We start from the raw sequence: 21,065 nt of genomic DNA on the forward strand, positions 1-21,065 counted from the left end.
TCCGCAACCAAACGCCTCTGCCAACTTTGCAGAGTCATTTCCTGGTCTCATCAACGATGAAATTCATCAAAGAGCAGAGCTGTCGTGCAGATCCACCACCCAGATCTTGTACTCTGGAGCAACCAGCTTGAAAAATGGCCAATAAGACCACAGCATCGGCCCCGCTTCAGAAGAATAATGAGATTGACTCCGGCCTCGACACACGTGGTACCAGACTTCCTTGCACTGACGGCCATCTCTTGCTAGAAAGGGCCAGCATCAGCAGCTCGCTTGGGTTTTTGCGCGTCATGGTCCTGCGTCACGGCGTTTCCATGAACAGCGATGTTTCCAGGTTTGGTCCTGACAGCTTCCTGTTCGTCTCACAATGTGCATTCTCATGTTGATCTCTTTGGGGCTCAAGTTCGGCCGTCCAAGAAAGCTGGGGTTGTGGGCCATCATCAAGACGTCAGAGGCTCGGAGAGGGCCCGGAGCCACCACCGCCACGTCTTGGTCCTTGGTTGTGTCTTTAAAGAGCGTTATTTGTGGCAATGTACCCGCTCTGTGATGTTGGCAGACGACTTTTCTTGTTCTGAGGCGTCATTCTTTCTGGGGTGCACGACATTGCGGCAGAACACGCTGTTCTCGCATCATTTCACTACGCCGTTGCGAGAAGGCGAATGATGACTCTCTATCCGGGCGGAGTAGCAAGGGCGAGAGCAGGAATATTGGACATTTGGCGAAGAACGATTCCGGGTTTTGCTCAGCCGCTCTTTATGATGACCTGTTATCAAGCTGTCAGTCCTGTCAGATGGTGTTGTTGCTGGCTGGAGTATTGCGCAGGAACATCTTTGCTAACCTCAGCTGCTCCGACCAAGCTTTTCCCGAATTGTTACAGGTGGTCTGAATCTTGGAGGTTGCGGCAAAATTTGGACAGCGCTCTTCGCAGGTCAACAAACTAAACACAATCTAGGGCTCACACCATCGAGTATATTCCAGCAGATAAAAGCATTCTCATGGCATTTCTTCATTTTCTGAGTCTACCATTTCTTCACCGAACATGCCATCTTCCCAAGATCCGCACATCGCCATTGTAGGCGCATCTCTCACAGCTCTGACATTCACTCTCTCCCTACTCCATCACAATCCATCTCTAAACCCGTCCAAAATCGTTCTCTACGAATCCCGACCACCTGCGGATCAACCCGGAGGCCAATGGTATACACGAGGAGCGACAGCTTCGGAGAGCCCAACGAGGCCGCTCCTCCTCACACCAAACGCACTCAAGATCCTGGAGAAGCTGGGCATCTACGACCAGATCAAGAACAATGGCTTTGCGATGTCGCGCACGGTCTATCGCGATGTCGATGGAAAGTTTCTGGGTTCGGCGACGTTTGGTGGTGAGAAGGAGTTTGGGTACGATGCGCTGAGGATTGAGCGGATGGTGCTTCTCCCTGTCCTATTGCGGGTCATCGAGGACAGAGGAGTGAAGGTTGAGTATCACACCTCTGTTCGTGGCGTCGTATCAGAAGACGAGAGTGGTGTCACATTCGAAATCCGCCAGGCCGGCAGGACTACGAATGTCCAAGCAGACCTACTCATCGGCTGCGACGGCATCCACTCCAAAGTCCGCTCACACGTCCTCGGCCAGCCCTGCAATCCCATATACCACGGCTTGATCATGGTGCCCTTCAAATTCGACACGACCAAAATCCGCTACACCTCCACCTTCGACCCCAACGAACTCAGCCTGGGCGTATCAACAAAGAAAGGCACCATCATGATGATCCCCGCAGACCCCTCGGGGACACCCTCCATGAGTTTTCGACAGTTCAAATATCCCGAGCAGACTCGCGAGGGATGGGAAGCACTCGATGCTGACAAGGATAGACTGGCGAAGATGCTGACGGAGGATATCGAAGAGTGGGCTGCCGAGTCGGATTTCGTGAGGAGTATATTCGAACAAGTCAAGCCGCAAGATACGCTTGTTTGGCCGGTTTATTCTCTGCCGAAACTCGACCGTTGGGTCAGCGATGGTGGCAAGGTCATCATCATAGGCGATGCAGCGCACAGTCTAATCCCAGCGGCCGCTCAGGGGGCGAACGTGTCGATCGAGGACTCCTGGACATTGGCAAAAGTGCTCAGCGAGTCAACCCACGCTACCGAAACCAAAACTCTGCAACATTGGCAATCAACCAGAAACGAAAGGATCGTAAAGGCCCAAAAACTCTCATTACAACTAATGAACGCCCGCCTCCCGGTGGAGGAACAAGCCAAACTCCCCAAAGACCAAGTCTTCGACTTCGAAAGCCAATCCAACGATCTCAAATGGCTGTTCGAAGGCGTAGATTGATCGATGAAATAAACTTCACCCTCGCGCAAAAACCCCTAACACGAAGCAGGCTGCAATAACTACCACCACAAAATCAAGAAAGAAAGAAATTCAACAATTCCCGAAACCGCCTTGCGCAAAGCAGCTCACTGAGGTCCGTAACCCTTGGCTCTACAAGGCCCGCAGTACTCGCCGTACGATGAGACCCATCCTTTGCACCCGGTCTTGTCCCAATTGAAACAGCCGTAGCCTTTGCTGCTGTGTGGTATGACTTTGCCGGAGGTGGTGTAGGTGGGTGTGGAGGACGATGTCTTTTCAGTTGTTGAGGAGGTGGGTGCAGGCTTTGGGGTTGTGGGTGCCATTGTTGGGGGATGTTCTTTTGGATTTGGGGTGTTGAAGGGGGGTCTCGATTGGGGATGCTGATGTTGGTATTGGTGAGTGGTGTTGGTGTGAGTGTTCTCGTTGCAGATAATAACATCTCCCAGATCTAAAGAGGTATATATATACCCCGACCACATCCCAACAGAAACAGCTACAACAGTGAAGCCGGCAAGTTTGCAGAGAAAAACCCCAAAAACATTTGCTCTGAAAATCATGCCTCCAAATGCCAAATATCCCCCTACCCCAATAAGACCCGCTCGAGACAAGTCATCTGAGTACGATATGGCAGATTGTGGAAACACTCAGGGGCCGTCTCGACGGCTGCGCATGCCCAGACTCTGCATGGTTACAGCAGGCTGTACATAAAACACCTGCAAGCAATGTACACACTCAAGCACTCCACTGCCACTTAAACCGAAACGAAAGGCAACATCTCAATCAACCAACACCAGTCTGAAATCAAAGCCCCCCCTCAACATCGCCCAAAACATCCCCAACCCAAAACAACACAGCTACCACCAACACCTATAAAGCGAGAACCCAAATCCCACAACATCAACGACCGTCCTTCTTCCACCACAACGACCTCAACTCACTGCGCCTGGCCTCCCCTTCCGCCTTCCATCTGTCCACCTCGGCCTTGCACTCGGCACAGAACTCGCCATATTGACCGACCAAAGTCCTGCAATTCCTGTTCTTGAGCATCCGCGTTGCGCAGAACCATAGTTTTGGTGGGGGGAGGAGTTCGAGGTGTTTTTGCGACGATGTTTTGTCTTGTTGGGTCATCGTGCTGTCTGTGTCTGTGTCGAAGGTAGGGGGTTGGTGGTATGAGTCTGCTTGTTAAGTGGGTTGAGAAGCCGAGAATTCGTTCTTGCCTTGTTGATAAATTAGAAGGAAGTGGAATGGTGCAAATTGGAAAGATTTATATAGAGGTAGAACTAGATCACATGGGGGCATGCGTTGTTTGGATGGCGAATGTTTTTCGTCGTTGATGATCAAGCTCAGGAGACGCTACGTGTTGTTTCTTCGATGGCAAACAATCCCGCAAGCTTAAGGCCGAGATATCCCATCGGCGGAAGGTACATGTCGCTATGGCAAAGTTCTGCGGCTGGTATGATGCGGGAAGAGCGCGAGAATCGTACGTAGTCTAAAGGGATTCAGGGGCGTGGGAAAGTGATTCGCAGCAACACATCAACATATTGCTCCACTAACAAACCAACAGTAACGATTAAGTCAAGGATAGTCACTAGGACTCCATCCCTAGTCTGTCAAAACACTTCGAACGCAGCATCACACCTCGAACGCAGCATCACACCTCGAACGCAGCATCACACCTCGAACGCAGCATCACACCTCGAACAGAAATACACCTGGCCATCCAGCTTCCCGCTAAGACCGCACCGTGCACAATCGCACCACAACATCTCCCCTGGACATGGACCCCCTCCATCACAATCAGCGTTCGCCCACAGAACAGTACTTCATCCAACCCGGCCGTTTGCAGCTAGGATCCGCCATGACTCTGTCCCATTCTGCCTGGCAATCAGGACACAACTGGTTGAATTCCCGAACCCACGCTCTAGCTTCGCATGTCCAGTTGGCGCACCCATATGCTGCTGGCGGTTCTGTTGGGGGTTGGACTTCTCGGGTCTCGAACGTTGCTTTGCTCTCTTGTTGTGGCGAGGTGCTGTCTTGTTGCGGTGACATTGTGGTGTCTCGTTTTTGAGGCATTGGGCCAGGTGGTGTGGAAGGACGGGGTTGGTGGTATGAGTCTGCTTATTGAATGGGTTGAGAAGTCGTGAAGTCGTTCTTGTCTTGTTAAGAAGTTGGGGAAGGCTGTAGGAACGAAGGTGTACTGTGCAAAGTTAAAAGATTAATATAAAGACAGATCACATGGGAGGACATGGTGAAGATCGATGACTAGTTTGTTTGGATGCAGCAACGCTTCGTGATCCAGGTCATGGAGTCATTGCGTGTTGCTTCGAGGGCAAACGATTCCATACCCTGAAACGCGAGATATCTCACCAAGAGGACCTGGCACTATGGCAGAAGTCTGCCGCTGGTATGATTGGAAAGAAATCTGGCGTAGTGCTTGATGTCTGAAGAATGTTACGGTACGGCGAAACTCAGGGGGAGAAGATTCAGGGGTATGAACCAGACATGCCGTTCAACATAACATAAGGCAATACTAACAGCCAAAGCAGCACCGATGAAGCTGAGAAAAAGAGAAATCCTTTAAATCTCCCCCCGTAGAATAACACATCGCCTCCAACGCAGCACAACGCCTCCAGCCATAAAAACTCAATCCATTGTTCGAACAGAATGACCACCATTAACATCCAGACAAGCAACCAAACAATCCCCCAATGAAAACCCAGACCCCAAATCTTCATTCAAGACGATCCATACTTCAGCCAACGCTTCACCCACCGCGGTCGCTCGATATTAGGATCCGCCTCTGCCTTATTCACCTCCGCCTGGCATTTTGGGCATATCTCCTCGAATCCGGGGACTTCCGCCCTGCACCCTTCTTCGAAAAAGTTTTGGCAGGGATATGGACGGGGTTTTTTCTTCTGGGGTGGTTGGGGTTCTTGGGTCTGGGGTGCTGGGTTGTCTTGTTGTGATGAGGTGCTGTCTTGTTGCTTTGGCATGGTGCTCGGTAGCACTGTGTCGAGAGATCGATTTGGGGGGGTATGATTCTGCTTGTTCGGGGATTGAGATGTTGTGGGATCGTTCGTTGCTTTTGGGGGTAGGTTACTCGAGGATACAGAGAAGGTCTGTGTCTTTTTTTTTCGAAGGGTTTATATAGAGCCATGTCACATGGCAGCCCCTAGCTGAAACCGAGAAACGTTTGGCTCGACAATGAACATTGCCAATCTTTGCTCCCTCATGCGAGTGACACCGCTCAGAAACACCCGGTATTGCCTCGACGGCAAACGCTTGATTATCCAGAGGCGTGAGGGAGCTCACGAGGAAACACGCATGCTCCTAGGAGCAAACCCCAGACTCGAGCATTCGAAATACGATCTTGGGACACATTTGCGCGCGAATCGGGCTTTGGCAATGTCACGGACGGTCCGCAGGAAGGGTCAAAGATCCTGCATTCTTTGGAAAGGACTGATGTTAGGAAGGAACAATTTTGTTGCCTATCCTGTAGAGATTTGTTGCAGTGGGAAGCGGATTGCTGGACGCAGTCCTGGAAGATCCTGGGTGTGTCCAGTTGACTTGCTAGTCACAAGGGGGAATCGTATGCTACTATTCGTGCGTCAGCGGATTCGTACCTTTGGCCGTCGACTGGTAAATGAGGTTTTGAGGGGCTAAGAATTACTATGCTGTCGTATTCATCAATGCGTCCGCCTGTCTACATGCAAATCGATCGTCAAAAGTCTAGTAGTGTCCCGTTGCGTACGTTCTCCAAACACATTCGCGCCTTCGCTATGCAATCGTGGCTGTAAAATCCAGAACGTATACACATCTCCGATATTATCACTGTTTTTAGTCCTGCTGCTTCTTCGCTCTCTTGAACATGGGTAGGCCACGTCTGCCCTCCGGCTTCTCACTTACACCAGGCGTCTCGGTATTCCAAGCCTTCTTGCTCCCTCTCTTCTTCCCTCTCCTCACATCTCTGCGACTCGCACAGCAGCAGCACATGCCCATCTGGATCAACCACGCCAGGATGGCTGTGGCAGCAGCGATCCACATGAAGGCGAACATCTCGGCTCCAATCTCGGCCTTGATGTTGAGCTGTGTGGCCGAGGTGATGGCGTTTTGCATGATGATGAACATCACCGTGGCGATGACGGCGGCGACGGTCGTGATGAGGGCTCCGAGGAAGGTGAAGATGGCGATGGGGAGGGAGGCCCAGCGCGTGAAGACGGAGAGAGGTACGACGAACATGAGGATGAAGTTGAGGGGTGCCGCGGTCAGGAAGAGGCCGAACATCCAGTGCGAGACGGTTCTGATGAGGTCGAGGATGCTGTTGATCTCAGCTGGAAGAGCGACTGTAGATGTGTTAGTATGTACACTCATAAACGTACTACGATTGTAGGCAAGGACTGACCTGTTGCGCCTGCAAGCAACTCGCTCTGGATGATCTCGACTGGGTTGAACCAGTACAGAGTCTGAGGAGAGGAGCAGTCCGTCGTGCCTTCCCCATTGTAGCCCTCGCAAAAGTTCCACAGTCCAACGGTGTAGAAGTCGTGCAGACCTAGCGATTGTGCAATACTGTTGATGAGGACCGCGTTGGGTACCTGCACTGGGATGATGTCGGATACATCGAGCTTGATAAACCAGATTTTCGATCGAATGCTGCTGCTTGCTGATGTGTCCCCAACTTCTACCAGGATGAGGAAGACGACTGATATCAGAAGCAGGAGAGAGGATACCAGCGCCCAGCAAAACCTCGTCCGGGTGGCTCGCTTGATCTGGGCTTTGGAAGGCTGGAAGTCGTTGGTGAGGGTGCGGTCTGAACCACTGCGTCCCTCAGTGTCCGGTGCAGCGGTCTCGCTTTTCTTCTCTTTCTTGCCGCGTCCGAACATGTTGACGATGCTGCTCCGTCGACCTTCCACGCAACAACAAGTGGACCTGCCAGAGAAGAGTCTGGCTTAACTGCGCAGACGGCGTAGGGTATGCTCGCGAATAGCCTTTGACGCGCACATGAAGAGCGGCGAACGTCAATGGCCGTCGATTTGCAGTAAGGTTTACGCGGCTCAGAGCGCCCATGGCACGCAGCAACGGCCTGAGAGACAGGACGACATCATCCTGCGCCAGCTCCGGGGCGCCATGACAGGCTGGGCGATCGAGTGTTGCGTGGTCCCGCCGCACACGAGCAGTGATTTGGCGGTTGGGAGCTGCTGGTGCGGGAGGAAGAGAGATGCCAGACGTCACCCCTGCCTGGATTGCTGCTCTAAATTGGCATCCCGCGACACTTCCGTCTCGATTTTCTTCGGCAGAACCAGCCTAATTGCAGATCTCTGCTGTTTACGGCTCTTAGAACGAACCATCATTTGATATGCACAGACTTTACGATGCCTCTGTCTTCCAGGTTTGCTTTTGCTGTGGCCTCACAGCTTCGAAACCGTGCGAATGCGAGTCAGGACAGGACGCTTGAGCAAAGCCGCGCCAGAATCCTTTCGCCCTTCTCAACGAGTTGGCCAGTCGTTGAGCTCGTTGCCACAGCCGCAAAAGTGCTTGCGCGGCGAACAGACCAAAAGACACCACTCACGTCATGGCACGCGCTCTGAGACCGTTGTTCGCCGCGGGACTCTGAGTTTGCCAATGCACGGGTCTCGAAGGCGGTAGCTACACGCGCTACTCGTTACTGGTGAGCAGTTATGATGGCCCCGAATCGTTGGGAGGAGATGAGGTCCCGTGCTCTTCCATCTATTTGCATTTGCTATACACGTCTTCACTGCTTCTCGAGGTGAGGTCGTTGTGAAGGTGCAGTTCACTCCATCTCGCGCAAAGCATTGCCCGCCAAGCACCTCACAATGCTTTCCAGCGCACCCTGGCTGCTCTGCCTCGCTGCAGTCGGCGCAATAGCACAGGACGACAGCAGCAGCAGCAGCAGCAGCAGTAGTGGAAGTACTTCGAGCGGCAGCAGATCTTCTACCACGAGCTCAAGCAGTTCGAGCAGCACAACAAGCTATGAAAATGGCGACGGACAGACCTCACTGTCATTCACGAACTCGTGGTCTACGATAACCGGCGACATTCCCACGGCCGCCTTCACAGGCTCCGAATTCACCTACATCTCGCCCACAGGGCAGAGCACTGTGCAGACACTCACCACCACACTCACCACCAACGGTACCGTCGAAACCGTAACGAGCACGTCAACGAACACACAAAATTCGCAGATCACCGCCACAACCAGATCCGTCTCACTCACCGAGATTGGTGGCATCTCATCGAATGCCACTGCTTCGAGTACACGCAACGAGACTGCAAGCTCAACGAGTAGCTCCGCACGGCCTACGAATACTCTGCCTTGCAACGGGTTCCCAGAGTTCTGCAACAGGAAGTACAGCAACATCACCCAGGTGGTGGCTCACAACTCGGCTTTTGTGGTCAAGAACAATGCAGCAAGCAATCAGGCGCTGGCTATTCAAGATCAGCTGAACGATGGTGTTCGCATGCGTATGTTGGACACCATAAGAATGGATAAGTACATGGCTAACGTACCACAGTGCAAGGAGAAGTCCACTGGGAGAACAACACACTTTGGAACTGCCACACCAGCTGCGACCTCCTCAATGCGGGCACCTGGCAATCTGAACTGGAGATCGCCAAAGATTGGCTCGATGCAAACCCATACGAAGTGCTGTCATTCCTTATTGTGAACAGCGATTTCACGACAGTAGAGAACTTCGTCCCTGCCATCACCAATGCGGGACTACTGCCCTACGTCTACGAGCCGCAGTACGTCCCTCAATACCGTGACCAATGGCCAACTCTCGGCGAGATGATCCTCAAGGGTCAACGCATGGTGTTCTTCATGGACTACAACGCGAACCAGACCTCAGTCCCATACGTCCTGGACGAGTTCACTCACATCTGGGAGACCCCCTTCTCTCCCACCAACCAGAGCTTCCCCTGCACGCAGCAACGTCCACCAAACCTCAGCGAAGAGGACGCACGGGAGAGGTACATGTATCTGGCCAACCAGAACCTTAACACTCAAGTCGATCTGTCGTCCATTGGCATCGATACTGGAAGTACGGATCTTCTGATTCCGAACACCGCAGAGCTCAATGTCACCAATGGTCTTGACAATCAGTACGGTCGCGCGGGAGCTACACTTGACAACTGCACTGGTATGTTAAAATCCAAAGCCTGTACAGTCGAGACACTAACAAACCTTTCACAGCTGACTGGGGACGACCACCAAACTTCCTGCTGGTCGACTACTACAACATCGGCAGCCCAATGGCTGGCTCAATCTTCCACGTTGCAGCAGCAGCTAACAACGTAACATACACGCTGGACTGCTGTGGCAAGGACCAATCTGCTGCACCTGTCCTACAAGCCAGCTTTGTTGGTCTTGCGGTTGCTCTGATTGTGACTGCATTTCTGGCTTGGTAGTAATGATCATAGCGTTTTGTTGGCATAGCGTGGCGTCTTTGGGTAACAACGGAACAACACGATTGATGAGCATCGGATTGTATAGATACACAATACAGATGTAATGTCATGTCATGTCTTGTCATATTATGTTGAGAGATGTTGTGTGTACTATGTATTCCTGCTTGACATGTGACAACGCGAGAATAGAGTTCCGCGGCAGGTGCTCCGAGCTTGCTTCGCGTCAACTCGACCTTTCCACCTTCACGACAGCCAGATGATTGCAGTGAAAGGTCTCGCAACAGGAACACGCTCGCTTTTGCTTGTGACCCCCAATTATCTCGGACGAACAGCACACATGGCGTCCGGCTCACTCAAACGCACCAGCACAACAGACCGCGACATCTCGCCGCCGCCGACCAAACGCAAAGTCACGGCAACCACCACCAACAAGGCGGTGTCGAATTTCTTCAAGCCCGCATCGGAAAAAGAAAAGCAGCCCGAAAAGGTCAAGTTTCAGATCCTGCACGACACTTTACTTGTGGGGAGATACGAGGATGGCTCTTCAGCCCGAACGACGAAGCCCAAACCTGTGAAGGTGGCTGCGTTTGATTTCGACGACACCCTCATCAAGACGAAATCCGGGAATGTCTTCGCGCGGGGCGCGGACGATTGGCAGTGGTGGCACGCGACGATCCCAGGGAAGCTGAAGCAGCTCGATGCAGATGGGTATGCGGTGGTGCTGGTGAGCAACCAAAGCGGCATCAGCTTGCGGTCAGAGAAAGGCAGCGACAAGAAAAGCCTCAGCAACTTCAAGGAGAAAGTCTCGGCGGTGTTCAAGGCGCTAGAAATCCCCATCACTGTGTATGCGGCCACGGAGAAGGACCTTTTTCGTAAGCCACGGACTGGGATGTGGGAGCAGATGTTGCAGGACTATGGGCTCGTTGATGGTGATGATGCTGCTGCGGATGTGGATCGCGAGAAGAGCGTTTTCGTTGGGGATGCGGCGGGCCGTGAGGGGGGCAAGGCGGCGAAGATTCGCAAGGATCATTCTTGTTCGGACCGTGACTTTGCGGCTAATGTTGGTATACCGTTCCAGACGCCTGAGGAGTACTGGTTGGGAGAGGATGCGAAGCCCTTCACGAGAGCGTTTGAACCGGCGGCTTTTCTGCAGACGACGCTGGATTCACAGACAGACGCTGATCCGATCGTCTTCAGCAAGAAGAATGACCTCGAGATCGTGCTCTTCTGCGGCAGCCCAGGGTCAGGCAAATCCACTTTCTTCTGGACGCACCTCGCACCCATGGGCTACATGCGCGTGAACCAGGATCAGCTCAAGACCAGGGACAAATGCATCAAAGCAGCCACGATAGCGATTGATGAGGACAAGAAGTCTGTGGTGGTGGACAACACCAACGCCGACATGGAGACTAGAGCCGCCTGGGTGCAACTTGCAGCAAAGCTGAAGGTGCCTATTCGGCTGGTCCACTTCACGGCGTCAGCTAAGCTGTGCGAGCACAATGACACGGTGCGAGCATTGTCTGATGGGAAGGTGAGTTCATCGAAGGACAGAGTGTCGGTGAGCGGACTTTGGGCATCGAAACAATGTCCACTACGGCACCTCTCACATATGCTGTTGGAGTGAAGACATTTGGTACAGAGGCTGACCCTCCCACAGATGAACCCGGAAAAGCGCCAGCTACTACCGAAAATGGCGTTCACAGGCTTCGCCTCCCGATTTCGAGAGCCGAGCGTCGAGGAGGGATTCCAAGACATCACGCACGTCGACTTTGTCTTTCGAGGGACGGAGGAGGACAAGAAGCTGTGGTCCAAGTACTGGATGTCATGAGACCTTGTTCTGTATCATGCACGTCTGTCACGAGGGACTGTCTGTCTACTTTCATGTGACATTCATCCGATCACAGCAGGCACAGGACATCTGACGTTGACGTTGTCGTTGTTGTTGAGGATTTCCCCTTTTCTCAACAATTTTTTTCAACATCAAGTCACTTCTGCGGCTTGGCAAAGATTAATGAGGGAAACACTGGGAATAGAAATGCCACTCGCATGTGCCATCGCATCGCTACCAAGCAGAATTTCCAGCTCGGCGGGTGGACGAGCGAGCGAGAGACGGAAATCTTTCGGGGACACAGCGTCGGAGAGCGACGTCAGTGACCACTGAAAGTATTGCTTGAGCTGTGGAGAGGGACGGGAACCCTGGTCATGATAGAGAGGAGGGGAATCTTGTTGTGCGCAAGAGTGACAAGATGCCAATGCACTGCTTTTGATCGGGAAGCATCAAGGTGGAGAGGTAGAATTGTAGAATAAGGTACTTGGTGATGGAGAAGCATTAGATTCAAGAGGGATGAGTTGACTTTTTTCGAATGCATCTATTCCACACAGCACAAACCCAGAAGCTACCGTGTATCGTCGAAAGATTTGCGCTCGCGCGCAATGGATACATGTACCTTACAACAGGCATCATGCTACTACACCTGCGTGATTGATTACCGCAAAAGGCAACGACGAGGAAAAAGAAAGAGAAAGGTAGCCGTTTGCTCTAGGTTCAACCTCGCCGTGATCGATACACTTCGGTGTTCCTAGATATGGTCGAATTGCCTGGGAAAATGCCTGCTTACCTTTTCTTCTCCTCTAGCTCTGTCTCTCTCTCAAACATGTCATGAACTCAGAACGACACGCCGTCTTTTCCGATGTACATAAGAAAAATAGGAAGGACATCGTCGTTTCATCGTCCTGCAAAGACGGCTCGGGAATAGGTAAGGTGAGAAGTGTATGCGAACGACCGGAGAATTTCGGCGCGGTCTCATATCCTGTTGGATGGGAGGAGTACAGTAGAAGCGGGATGGTGAGGCATTGGCGTTGGGGGTTATGCGTGAACATGAATCGTGCGGTGCGTTTTGTTGTGCATTGTGCATGAACTATGGACTCCATTCTGGAATGCAAGACAGACGGGAGCTGCTTGGCTTGGCTGAGGTTTCCTGTCATAGAAGGGAGGAGGCTCGAGCCGGGGAGCATCTCAAAGACTTTCCTGGCCGGAGTTCACGATGTGATGAAGGGTTTTCATTGACATGACAAACAACATCGACAAAGAGAAAGGCCAGAAGACGGCCGGACGTAACGTACGTGTCGGCGAGTACCGAACCGAACATTGTACTCTTCGATGTTGCTTCTGGCTTCTGGCCACGAGAGGAAGTGTGAAGTTTGATCTCCACCCAAGGCGGAATCCTGTTTGGCTGGGTCTTTTTCTTGCGTGCGTCGGAGTTGTCTGCGATGCAGTGAGCTTGGGGAGCATGCAAGAGCGTGGATGGGAGAGGTTGTTGTTGTTGAGGGCAGAGGCACCGCATTGAGATGTCTAACTGTCTGGCTGTCGGACTTGGTTGATTGAGATGGCTTTCGGACTTTTGTCGATTGACGAAGCGAGAGGTTGTCTGTCGTTGAGGGTGGAGTTTCTTTGGCCGGGCTAGGTTCGGCAGGATGGCCATGGGCATGGCTGAGTTGAAGAGATTTTTCTTTCAAAGCTTTATTGGCACTTTGATTAAAGATGGAGCCATCACATGATACGTAACATCACGAACACAAGGATGTGTGTGTCCACAGGCTCACCAAAAACGTACGCATGCACTTCTTCTTGCAGCGATTGTGTGCCTGTGTATGCGTGTGGTCGTTTGCATTGTGTTGTTTGTGGCTGGGCAAGGGAGCACGGCAACCTGCTTGCTGACCTGCTGCGGGCGGTGCGCCTCTGCTGCAAGGTCCTGGTTCCTTTGCTGCCAGCAACAACGGCGATGCAGCCAGAGCTGCTTCCTGCCGCTGCAGGTCGCACACAGGCTTGCGCGAATGACGAGACCCCGGCGGCCTAACGACGCACGACGTCTACGCGAGCAACAAAGTAGGTTGGCGGATAAGGTGGTGTGGAAGCAGAGCGCCTGCTTCCGGGTTGGGAGGCAGAAGCAGGAGGTTCTATTGTTGTCTTGTGGTGGTGGTGGTATGAAACGGTTGTACAGCGTTTGGTGTGTTTGATGTTGATAGAGGGGTGGTGGTGGTGGTGTTTTTGGTCGAGGGGCCCGAATGACAGGTTGTCAACGATCGATCGTCGCCGCCGGCCGTTGTCGCCCGCCGCATCGACGTTGTGTTGTGGGAGAACGGGACGACGTGGCCGCCAAGCGATCACCAACAGCGGTTGCTGCTTCCAGAATCAAGAGTTGCTTGCTCGTCTCGTCCTTCACCAATCCATCACTTATCAATCATCACGTCGTTTATGAAACCGGATTTGATTCGGCGGCGATCCAGCAGGAATTGTCGAGCCAGAGACTCTCTCTCCTCGGCGATGCAAACACGTCCGGCAAAAGCTCCAACCGCCTCGGCCACGTCGGTTTCGTCTGCCCAAAGCGACAGTCACTAGCCGGCCCCAGTACCAAGGTTCTCGAATATCACCGTGGTCATCGTCTTCCTACTTGTGGTCGACTCCGATCACATGTGATCCATTGCAAAAGACCTGCTGCTCTGAGTCTAGCTGCTGTGGATTCCGACACAGTCCACTTGCTTTTTCAACGTGTGCGACAAGGTTTTCTGGTACGGCTGTTCAGACGGCGTCCAGCCACCTGGATACTGCCGACCGACACACCACAACAACCCTCTGTGTGCCGAAAAGGTGTGCGTCGTCTGCGGGAGTGTTTGACAGAGAGTGCCATCCACTGGGACAAAGGGCGCGCTGCAGCTGGCCGGGACCAAACGACGCAGCGCAATCAATCAATCAATCAATCAATCGCATTTGGTTTCCCACGCCCGCAGCGGAGGCGGCTCGCCATCGCCAGCAGCAGCATCATCATCCGCCATCACCACGGCGAGGCTCGCCTGCACGCGATCGGCCGCTTTGGGAGCGTTCAACAAGGACAGGGCTGCTAGTGCCATCATCGGCAGAGAGGCCTGCTCCTCCGTCAGGTACAGCTCAGGTCCACCAACAGCGTTGCAATCCGCTGTCCCCACTAGCGGCACCTTCTCGACGACTGGCCTTGTCCTGACATCCGACCCGTAAAGTCTCTTCCTCCGCCCACCATTGACTGCACGCGACTCTCCACTTCCCCGTCCACGCCCTCCCTCATTCCTCATCTTGTCACGCTGGACCACCGACCACACCTCCATCCTCGACGTCCCTCCCTTCGTGCAGCGCCTCGCAGTCCAAAGCATACGCATCCGCTCCCTCACCTCTGCGTCACCACTGCGCCCGACAAATAGCGACCCGGCGATACCAGCCTGCACGCGAGAGGCGCCAGCGCATCATCCTCTCGTCTTTACTCTTGGCCTGGACTCCTTGGACTCGGCCACGCTGCGCGGTTTGCACTCTGAAGCCAAACATCCTCAGCCACGCTTCCAAGCTTGAACGCATATGCATCAACACCGGAATCCACACACATCAATCCAATATGTCTCGTGAACGCGCTTTATAGCGACCCCCTGCGACCGGCACCGCATCATTATGAGCAGAATGCGCTCACTCTCGTTTCCCAAGCTCGATACATCACCAAAGTACGACCAAATCGATTCCCCTACCATGGCCTCTCCTTACCACTTCAGCCCCGCGCATTCGCGCGACTCGTCAGCTGGATCAAGCGCATCCTCACCTGTTACGCCTACCTTTTCCACCCGTGGACATACTCGCTGGCCAAGCTCTACTTCTTCTCTGATCACGAACCCTGACTCACCTGCGACCGCGCCGACTTCGAAATCAACTCTCCACGACCTGGTCGAGGACCCGGCTGAGCGCGATGATACCGACTTCGACCTTGAGAAGACTAACCCAGACGAACCTCTATGCATTTGCGACACGCCTTTCTGCGTGCATCGCGAAGCAGCCTCCACTCACGACTCCGTCACGTCGTTGGCCACGCCCGAGTGGACTCCGGGCGATGACTACTTCAGCGATGGCCAGCTACCCGGAGAACCAATTGCCAAGCGCCGCAGGTCTGGAGTGATATCTTCTGACACTTTTACATCGCGATTGAGTCGCCATTTCCCTTCTATCAGCAAACGCTTTCAAGGCCATCGATCAGCCGCCTCTGTCAATGGTGCCCATTTGCGCAGCGCGCCAAACTCTCGGTCTTCTTCTCTCAGGCTGCCATCTACAAGATCACTCACAGTGCCTACAACACCCGAGATCCGCAGTGCCATGACACCGCCTTTCTCGCCAGCGACTACCAACGAGGAGCGCTCTGTCAGCCCACCAAGAAAGCGAGCAATATCTCAGGCCACATCAGTCCCAATCGAGATTGCGACTCCACAACCTCAGGAAGACCCAGTCGATCGCCAGCAGCATGCTTCGACACCTTTGCTGCCGCCTATGATGGCACAGTACTTCAGTGACTCTTCCGAGGCGTTACAATCACCACTGCAGTCGCCCACCGTTGCAAACAGTACTGCCGCCTCGACCACAAACACTCCCACTGGCACACCCGTCCTTCCCGGCTTTCCAACCCCGCCACTCTCGGCAAAACCTTCACTGGCGTCGTTACGCAACGCTCGATCTGGTCAGGTTGCTCAACCGACATCCGAAATTCCTCCCCTGACCATCGCCGAGGAACACGAAGACCCTTGGGCAAACAAGCTGGGTCACGCAGACTTCCACATCACCCCAGAACCCTACATCCCGGAAGTTTGTGACGCACAACGTTGCAAACGACTCGCCGACGACTGGGAATCTGCACGTGTCGAGTACATGCGCCAAGCAGCACGAATCAGCGAACACTACGGCATCACTTCGCAGACCTACAAGCTTACCGAGCAGAAATGGGCCGAAATCGATGCTGCATGGCGTGCCAACCACGAGCTCGCCAATGCTGAGGCCCAGGCCTGTGGCGAGAGTCCCTTCTTCCAGCCCCTGGCTGAAACTCAGCCCTTGTCCAAAATGCCGTCACTCAACGACCCTCAGCAGCCATCGAAATTCCCAGCCGTTGACGAGAAGGACATTGTCGGCCCCATGGTGCGCTATGCGAAGATTCAGCACGAGCAGAAGCCTGCAAAGAAGCCAAACTTTCTCAAACTCTTCACGGACCCGGCATCCCTTCTCGGTGACCGGCGATGAACTGGACCATCTTCGGCACTTGCTATTACATATTGCGACAATCGCAACAAAACACGACTCACGATTACGAACTCACGAAACGAAACTACCAACGCCTATAGACATTTTCGGTGTACAAAAAAGTCCCTCAGCGCGGCGTCAAAAAGGAAAAACAAAAAGGAAGGGAGAATCAAAAAAGTCTTTCCCTCAGAAAAGCGTGACAGACACATCACGCACAAAATGTATATATTGCCTGATCTGGCGTCCGCGCCAGCAGGATCTCTCCCATGGGTGGCATTCTTGTCCTTGGATACCCAATCTGCGTTTTCCCATGAGCCAAGCACGCTTCGCTCTTTGACGCAGCTACCTCGAGGATGTGTCTCTTTTGACACGATTCCAAGAGCAGATCATTCTGTTGTACGCGCCTTTTGCTGTACCAGTATGGGTATTCCAGAATATTACTTATTCGATATCGATAGTCTCGGCATCGCCTACGTCGCGAGACGTGGTCTACTTGCGGAAGATGTAGATAACATGAGCAAACAATGCAACTCGGTTGATCGAAATGTTTTCGTCTCTTATTCATCTTGCGTCCCTATTAATATTTAGCGATGCGTACCTGCATCTGCTTCCACGAGGGCAGAGCTTGAAGATCGGCGGTTCCCCTTCCATATATAGTCAATGATGGTCCGAGCTTTGGTCGGTCTGGCTAGGGCACAGAGACCACGGTTCTTAAGACCTCAGCTGCTCGCGGCTGGTAGCTCTAGCGATTTTTGCTTAAGAGCGTCTGAAGCCGTCGTGTTGGTCATGCCTCCACTTTCACGCCTCCGGCGAGAAGCAGTCTCGCAAACAGAACATCATGGCCGGCCCGGATCTCCTCTGGATCGACTGCAATGAGACGCAGTCAGCAAAACGCCATGAAGTCGCGGCGGCGGCGAGACAGCACGTCATGCTGAACTACATCGCGAAGCAACAGCCCGAAGGTCCCACAAGAGATCGAGATGCGGGTGGGAAGCCAGCGTCTAGCGAAGATGATGAAGACGACGACGAAGAAGACGACTACCCAGCTCCACGAAAAGCCTCCCCAAAAAGACAACCCTCCAACGCATTGAAAGGTAAAGGCACCCGCATCAAACGCGGCATTCCCCTCTCCAACTCCACCAAAATCCCCCTCACCGCCACCCTCAAACCCGCCCTGCTCATTCCAGAGGACAAGGAAATGTACGAAGCCGCGTGGTGGCACTCCCTCAACCTCTGCCAAACGGACCAACGCAACGGCTGGATCGACGTCTGCCGCGCGCAATGGGGCCAAGGGTTCTGGGAATTCGCCAAAGAAGACGGCACGCTGCGCGAGATTTTTCTGTCGTATGCCGCGGCCAAGGAGGCGAGCGTCAAGAGCCTCGCGGATTCGAGGGAGTATTTCGTGCACAAGGGCCGGGCGATGAGGTTGGTGGCGAAGGATCTGCAGCGCGAGGGCAGGGATTTGAGGATTGCGGCTGTGGCGACAATTTGTTTGCTCGCCAAGGCGACGTTTATCGAGGAGGAGTATGAGGCGGGCGAGGCGCATGTGAGGGCTGTGAAGGCGGTGGTGCAGGGGCGGTTGTTTGAGCTGCCGAGTTTCTTGTGGTTGTTTGTTATTTGGGCGGATTTGAGACTCACTGGGGTGAGTTCGAGGGCGCCCGCGCTGCCTTTTGCGCTGCATCCGGATTTCGATGGGAAGGTGTTGCCGCAGGGGATGGTCGAAAGAGCGAGGTTTTTGGGGAGTTGTAATATGCTCAGCCTGCCTTCTTCGGCGGGCTTGGAGGAGGAGAGGATTTCGTTGTTATTTCAACGATTGCATGAGTTGGCGTTGGTGTATAATTCGCCCGACGAGACGGAGTGGCCGCCGGTGTGGGTTGTGACCTATGAGGCTGCTTGGATGCTTTCGAGTATGAGGAATAACGTTCACGCGTCCGACGAAGCGCGAGGAGAAAACGACAGCCCCTACGATGCCGAGAAGATCCTCCTGCTCGCTGCGAGCGTTCAGATGTGGAGCACCGTCTCCCAATTCGTCCCCCAACCAGGCTTCCTCCGCTACGCCCTCGAACAACTCACTCTCTCCCTCTCGCACCTCACCCCGCAAACAATCTCCTCCCACTGGGCCACCTGCTCCGCCAAACCCGACTCCCTCCTCTGGGTCCTCTTTAGCGCCTCCGCCGCCGCCGTAAAGCTTACATTCACAGGCCACCGCTCGCCCTCCTCCCTCCCGCACTGGCTCTGGCTCGCCCTCCAACACACCTGCTCAACCCTCAACCTCACCTCCGCCTCCGCGTTCGAACAGGCTTTGCGCCCGTTCCCTTTCGCGGATAATTGGAACGGACGCATGGCGAGGACGGTGTGGTTGTGGTTGAAGACGGGGTTTGTGTTGGAGGGGAAGAGGGCGGCGAGGAAGACGCCATTTTTTGCGGATTTGAGGTTGACGTTTGATGTGGAGGTTGATGAGAGGGGGAGGAGGAGGGGGAGTGATGGGGAGAGGGCGAGTGGGGAGATGAGGGCGAGGGAGGTGGTGGGGAAGGCTTTTGAGGTGGCGCTTGTGGGACGGGAGGGAGTTGGGAGTTGAGGATGTCGACAACATATGAGGTATTAAGATTTAGGCCCCATATCAGTCACACGCTCTCCTACCATGTTGAGCAACGGTCTAACCGAGTGATTAGAGTTGGATCCTGCGCCAGTAGCTTGCACTACTGAGGTACCATGACACGATGCTGCAGGAACTCCAACCTTCACCGCAAGGCACAACCTTGAAGGCACACGACTCACAAGACATTGATGTTACGACTGTTCTTCCACCACACCTAGCGGCAATGAAGTATGGCAAGACGACCTCATGGACACCCAACCCACTCAGCCTCCACAACACTCCAACATCGCCCAGGCTTCCCTGACCGACAAGACATCACCGTATGAACGGCTAGCCGAGAAACATTTTAGACTACTGGAGATACTGCATGAGACTGACAGCAATGCAATATGCTGTCGACTCATCACCTGGCCTCTTCAAAGCGATGCCCGCTACGTTGCGGTGTCGTACACATGGGGGAGACCGGATCCGGACTGCTATATTCAACTGAACGAACACAAGTTCTCTGTGCGGAAGAATCTTCGACGCTTCCTGCAGGAGGTCAGGCAATGGCCGAAGTATCGAAAGACATTGTTCTGGATAGACGCCCTCTGTATTGATCAGGCCAACTCGCGGGAACGATCAGAACAGGTCAGGCTGATGGCTGACATCTACCAAAGAGCCGACCACGTCCTCGTCTGGCTCGGTCCTGCGTATGCGAATAGTGACCTCGCCATGAAAGCGCTCGCTCGGGATGTCAAGTACTGGAAGCGACAGGTGAAGATGGAGCGGGTATTCTGGAAACCCGAAGGTTCTGGGATACGGCAACTCTGCGAGAGGGCTTACTGGACGAGACTTTGGGTTTTGCAGGAGTTGGTGCATGCTAAGACTGCGGTGTTGATGTGTGGAAGCAAGTCAATCTCGTGGAAGGCTTTTGTGGAGTTTTGCGAGCTGGCGCAGGCGTGTTCGCCGATGCAGAGAGCGGAGAGCTTTGAGCATGTGGCGTTTAAGAGGAGTCCGGCGTTATCGATGGTCAGACAGGTTCAGCAGACGACTGGGAATAGGAGCGCTTTGTTCGATCTTATCCTCGCCTCACGCTTGCTGGCTTGCTCGGAGCCGAGAGACAAGGTGTACGCTTTGCTCGGTGTCGCTCGTGCTGGGCAGCACTTCATCTCGCCGGACTACTCGGTCAGTATCCTGCAGCTTGTCAACTCTGTGTTGAGGGGTCACCATTTCACTCGGCCGCCGAAGACGATGAAGGAAGTCTCGCAGCAATGCCGGGACTTGTCACAGATCATGGGCGTCGATATCACCCAACTCGACGACTCTGCCAAACGGAACAAGCCTTCGACCTTAGACGTACCTCGCAAGCCGCAGCCTCGAACCGATCTTCGGGCGCCTCGAAGTAATGTGAGTCTGTGGTGGATCGATCATTACGATCATGCCATGGTGCGAGAGATATGGCTTTCGAGTCAGACACAGGAGGACATGGACGCGATGCTGTTCGCGGCTATTGCTACCGATGAGGTGGCCGCCATCAGGATGCTTCTCAATCTCGGGAGCTACAATAACATTTCCGCCCGTCTGAATCTCAACTGTGGCGGCGAGGATGGCGAGCGCCCCTTTGTTGAAGCAGCTCA

General features: G+C 53.7%; 7 protein-coding genes across 7 annotated transcripts; 5 read left to right on the forward strand and 2 right to left on the reverse strand.

Annotated features, from left to right (window-relative positions):
* Window positions 1-1,036: 1,036 nt before the first annotated feature.
* M409DRAFT_58985 (uncharacterized protein) lies at window positions 1,037-2,329 on the forward strand (the record flags this gene model as incomplete). The annotated part of the gene is made up of 1 exon (XM_033814051.1): window positions 1,037-2,329. One exon carries the CDS (start codon window positions 1,037-1,039, stop codon window positions 2,327-2,329), a length of 1,293 nt encoding a protein of 430 aa, XP_033662481.1.
* Window positions 2,330-6,184: 3,855 nt separating this feature from the next.
* Window positions 6,185-7,227, reverse strand: M409DRAFT_58986 (uncharacterized protein; the record flags this gene model as incomplete). The annotated part of the gene is made up of 2 exons (XM_033814052.1): window positions 6,185-6,690; window positions 6,750-7,227. 2 exons carry the CDS (start codon window positions 7,225-7,227, stop codon window positions 6,185-6,187), a joined length of 984 nt encoding a protein of 327 aa, XP_033662482.1.
* A 951-nt stretch (window positions 7,228-8,178) lies between these two features.
* M409DRAFT_58987 (uncharacterized protein) lies at window positions 8,179-9,772 on the forward strand (the record flags this gene model as incomplete). Its single annotated transcript, XM_033814053.1, has 3 exons — window positions 8,179-8,827; window positions 8,878-9,504; window positions 9,558-9,772. The coding sequence occupies 3 exons, from the start codon at window positions 8,179-8,181 to the stop codon at window positions 9,770-9,772; spliced, it is 1,491 nt and encodes a 496-aa protein (XP_033662483.1).
* Window positions 9,773-10,109: 337 nt separating this feature from the next.
* On the forward strand, window positions 10,110-11,600 carry M409DRAFT_58988 (uncharacterized protein; the record flags this gene model as incomplete). The annotated part of the gene is made up of 2 exons (XM_033814054.1): window positions 10,110-11,303; window positions 11,430-11,600. 2 exons carry the CDS (start codon window positions 10,110-10,112, stop codon window positions 11,598-11,600), a joined length of 1,365 nt encoding a protein of 454 aa, XP_033662484.1.
* A 2,930-nt stretch (window positions 11,601-14,530) lies between these two features.
* Window positions 14,531-14,878, reverse strand: M409DRAFT_27991 (uncharacterized protein; the record flags this gene model as incomplete). The annotated part of the gene is made up of 1 exon (XM_033808821.1): window positions 14,531-14,878. One exon carries the CDS (start codon window positions 14,876-14,878, stop codon window positions 14,531-14,533), a length of 348 nt encoding a protein of 115 aa, XP_033662485.1.
* Window positions 14,879-15,320: 442 nt separating this feature from the next.
* On the forward strand, window positions 15,321-16,847 carry M409DRAFT_27992 (uncharacterized protein; the record flags this gene model as incomplete). The annotated part of the gene is made up of 1 exon (XM_033808822.1): window positions 15,321-16,847. The coding sequence occupies one exon, from the start codon at window positions 15,321-15,323 to the stop codon at window positions 16,845-16,847; it is 1,527 nt and encodes a 508-aa protein (XP_033662486.1).
* An 838-nt stretch (window positions 16,848-17,685) lies between these two features.
* On the forward strand, window positions 17,686-19,425 carry M409DRAFT_27993 (uncharacterized protein; the record flags this gene model as incomplete). The annotated part of the gene is made up of 1 exon (XM_033808823.1): window positions 17,686-19,425. One exon carries the CDS (start codon window positions 17,686-17,688, stop codon window positions 19,423-19,425), a length of 1,740 nt encoding a protein of 579 aa, XP_033662487.1.
* Between the last annotated feature and the right edge of the window lie 1,640 nt (window positions 19,426-21,065).

The sequence above is a fragment of the Zasmidium cellare genome (assembly GCF_010093935.1).
Source record: "Zasmidium cellare ATCC 36951 unplaced genomic scaffold M409scaffold_40, whole genome shotgun sequence".
NCBI lineage: Eukaryota > Fungi > Ascomycota > Dothideomycetes > Mycosphaerellales > Mycosphaerellaceae > Zasmidium > Zasmidium cellare.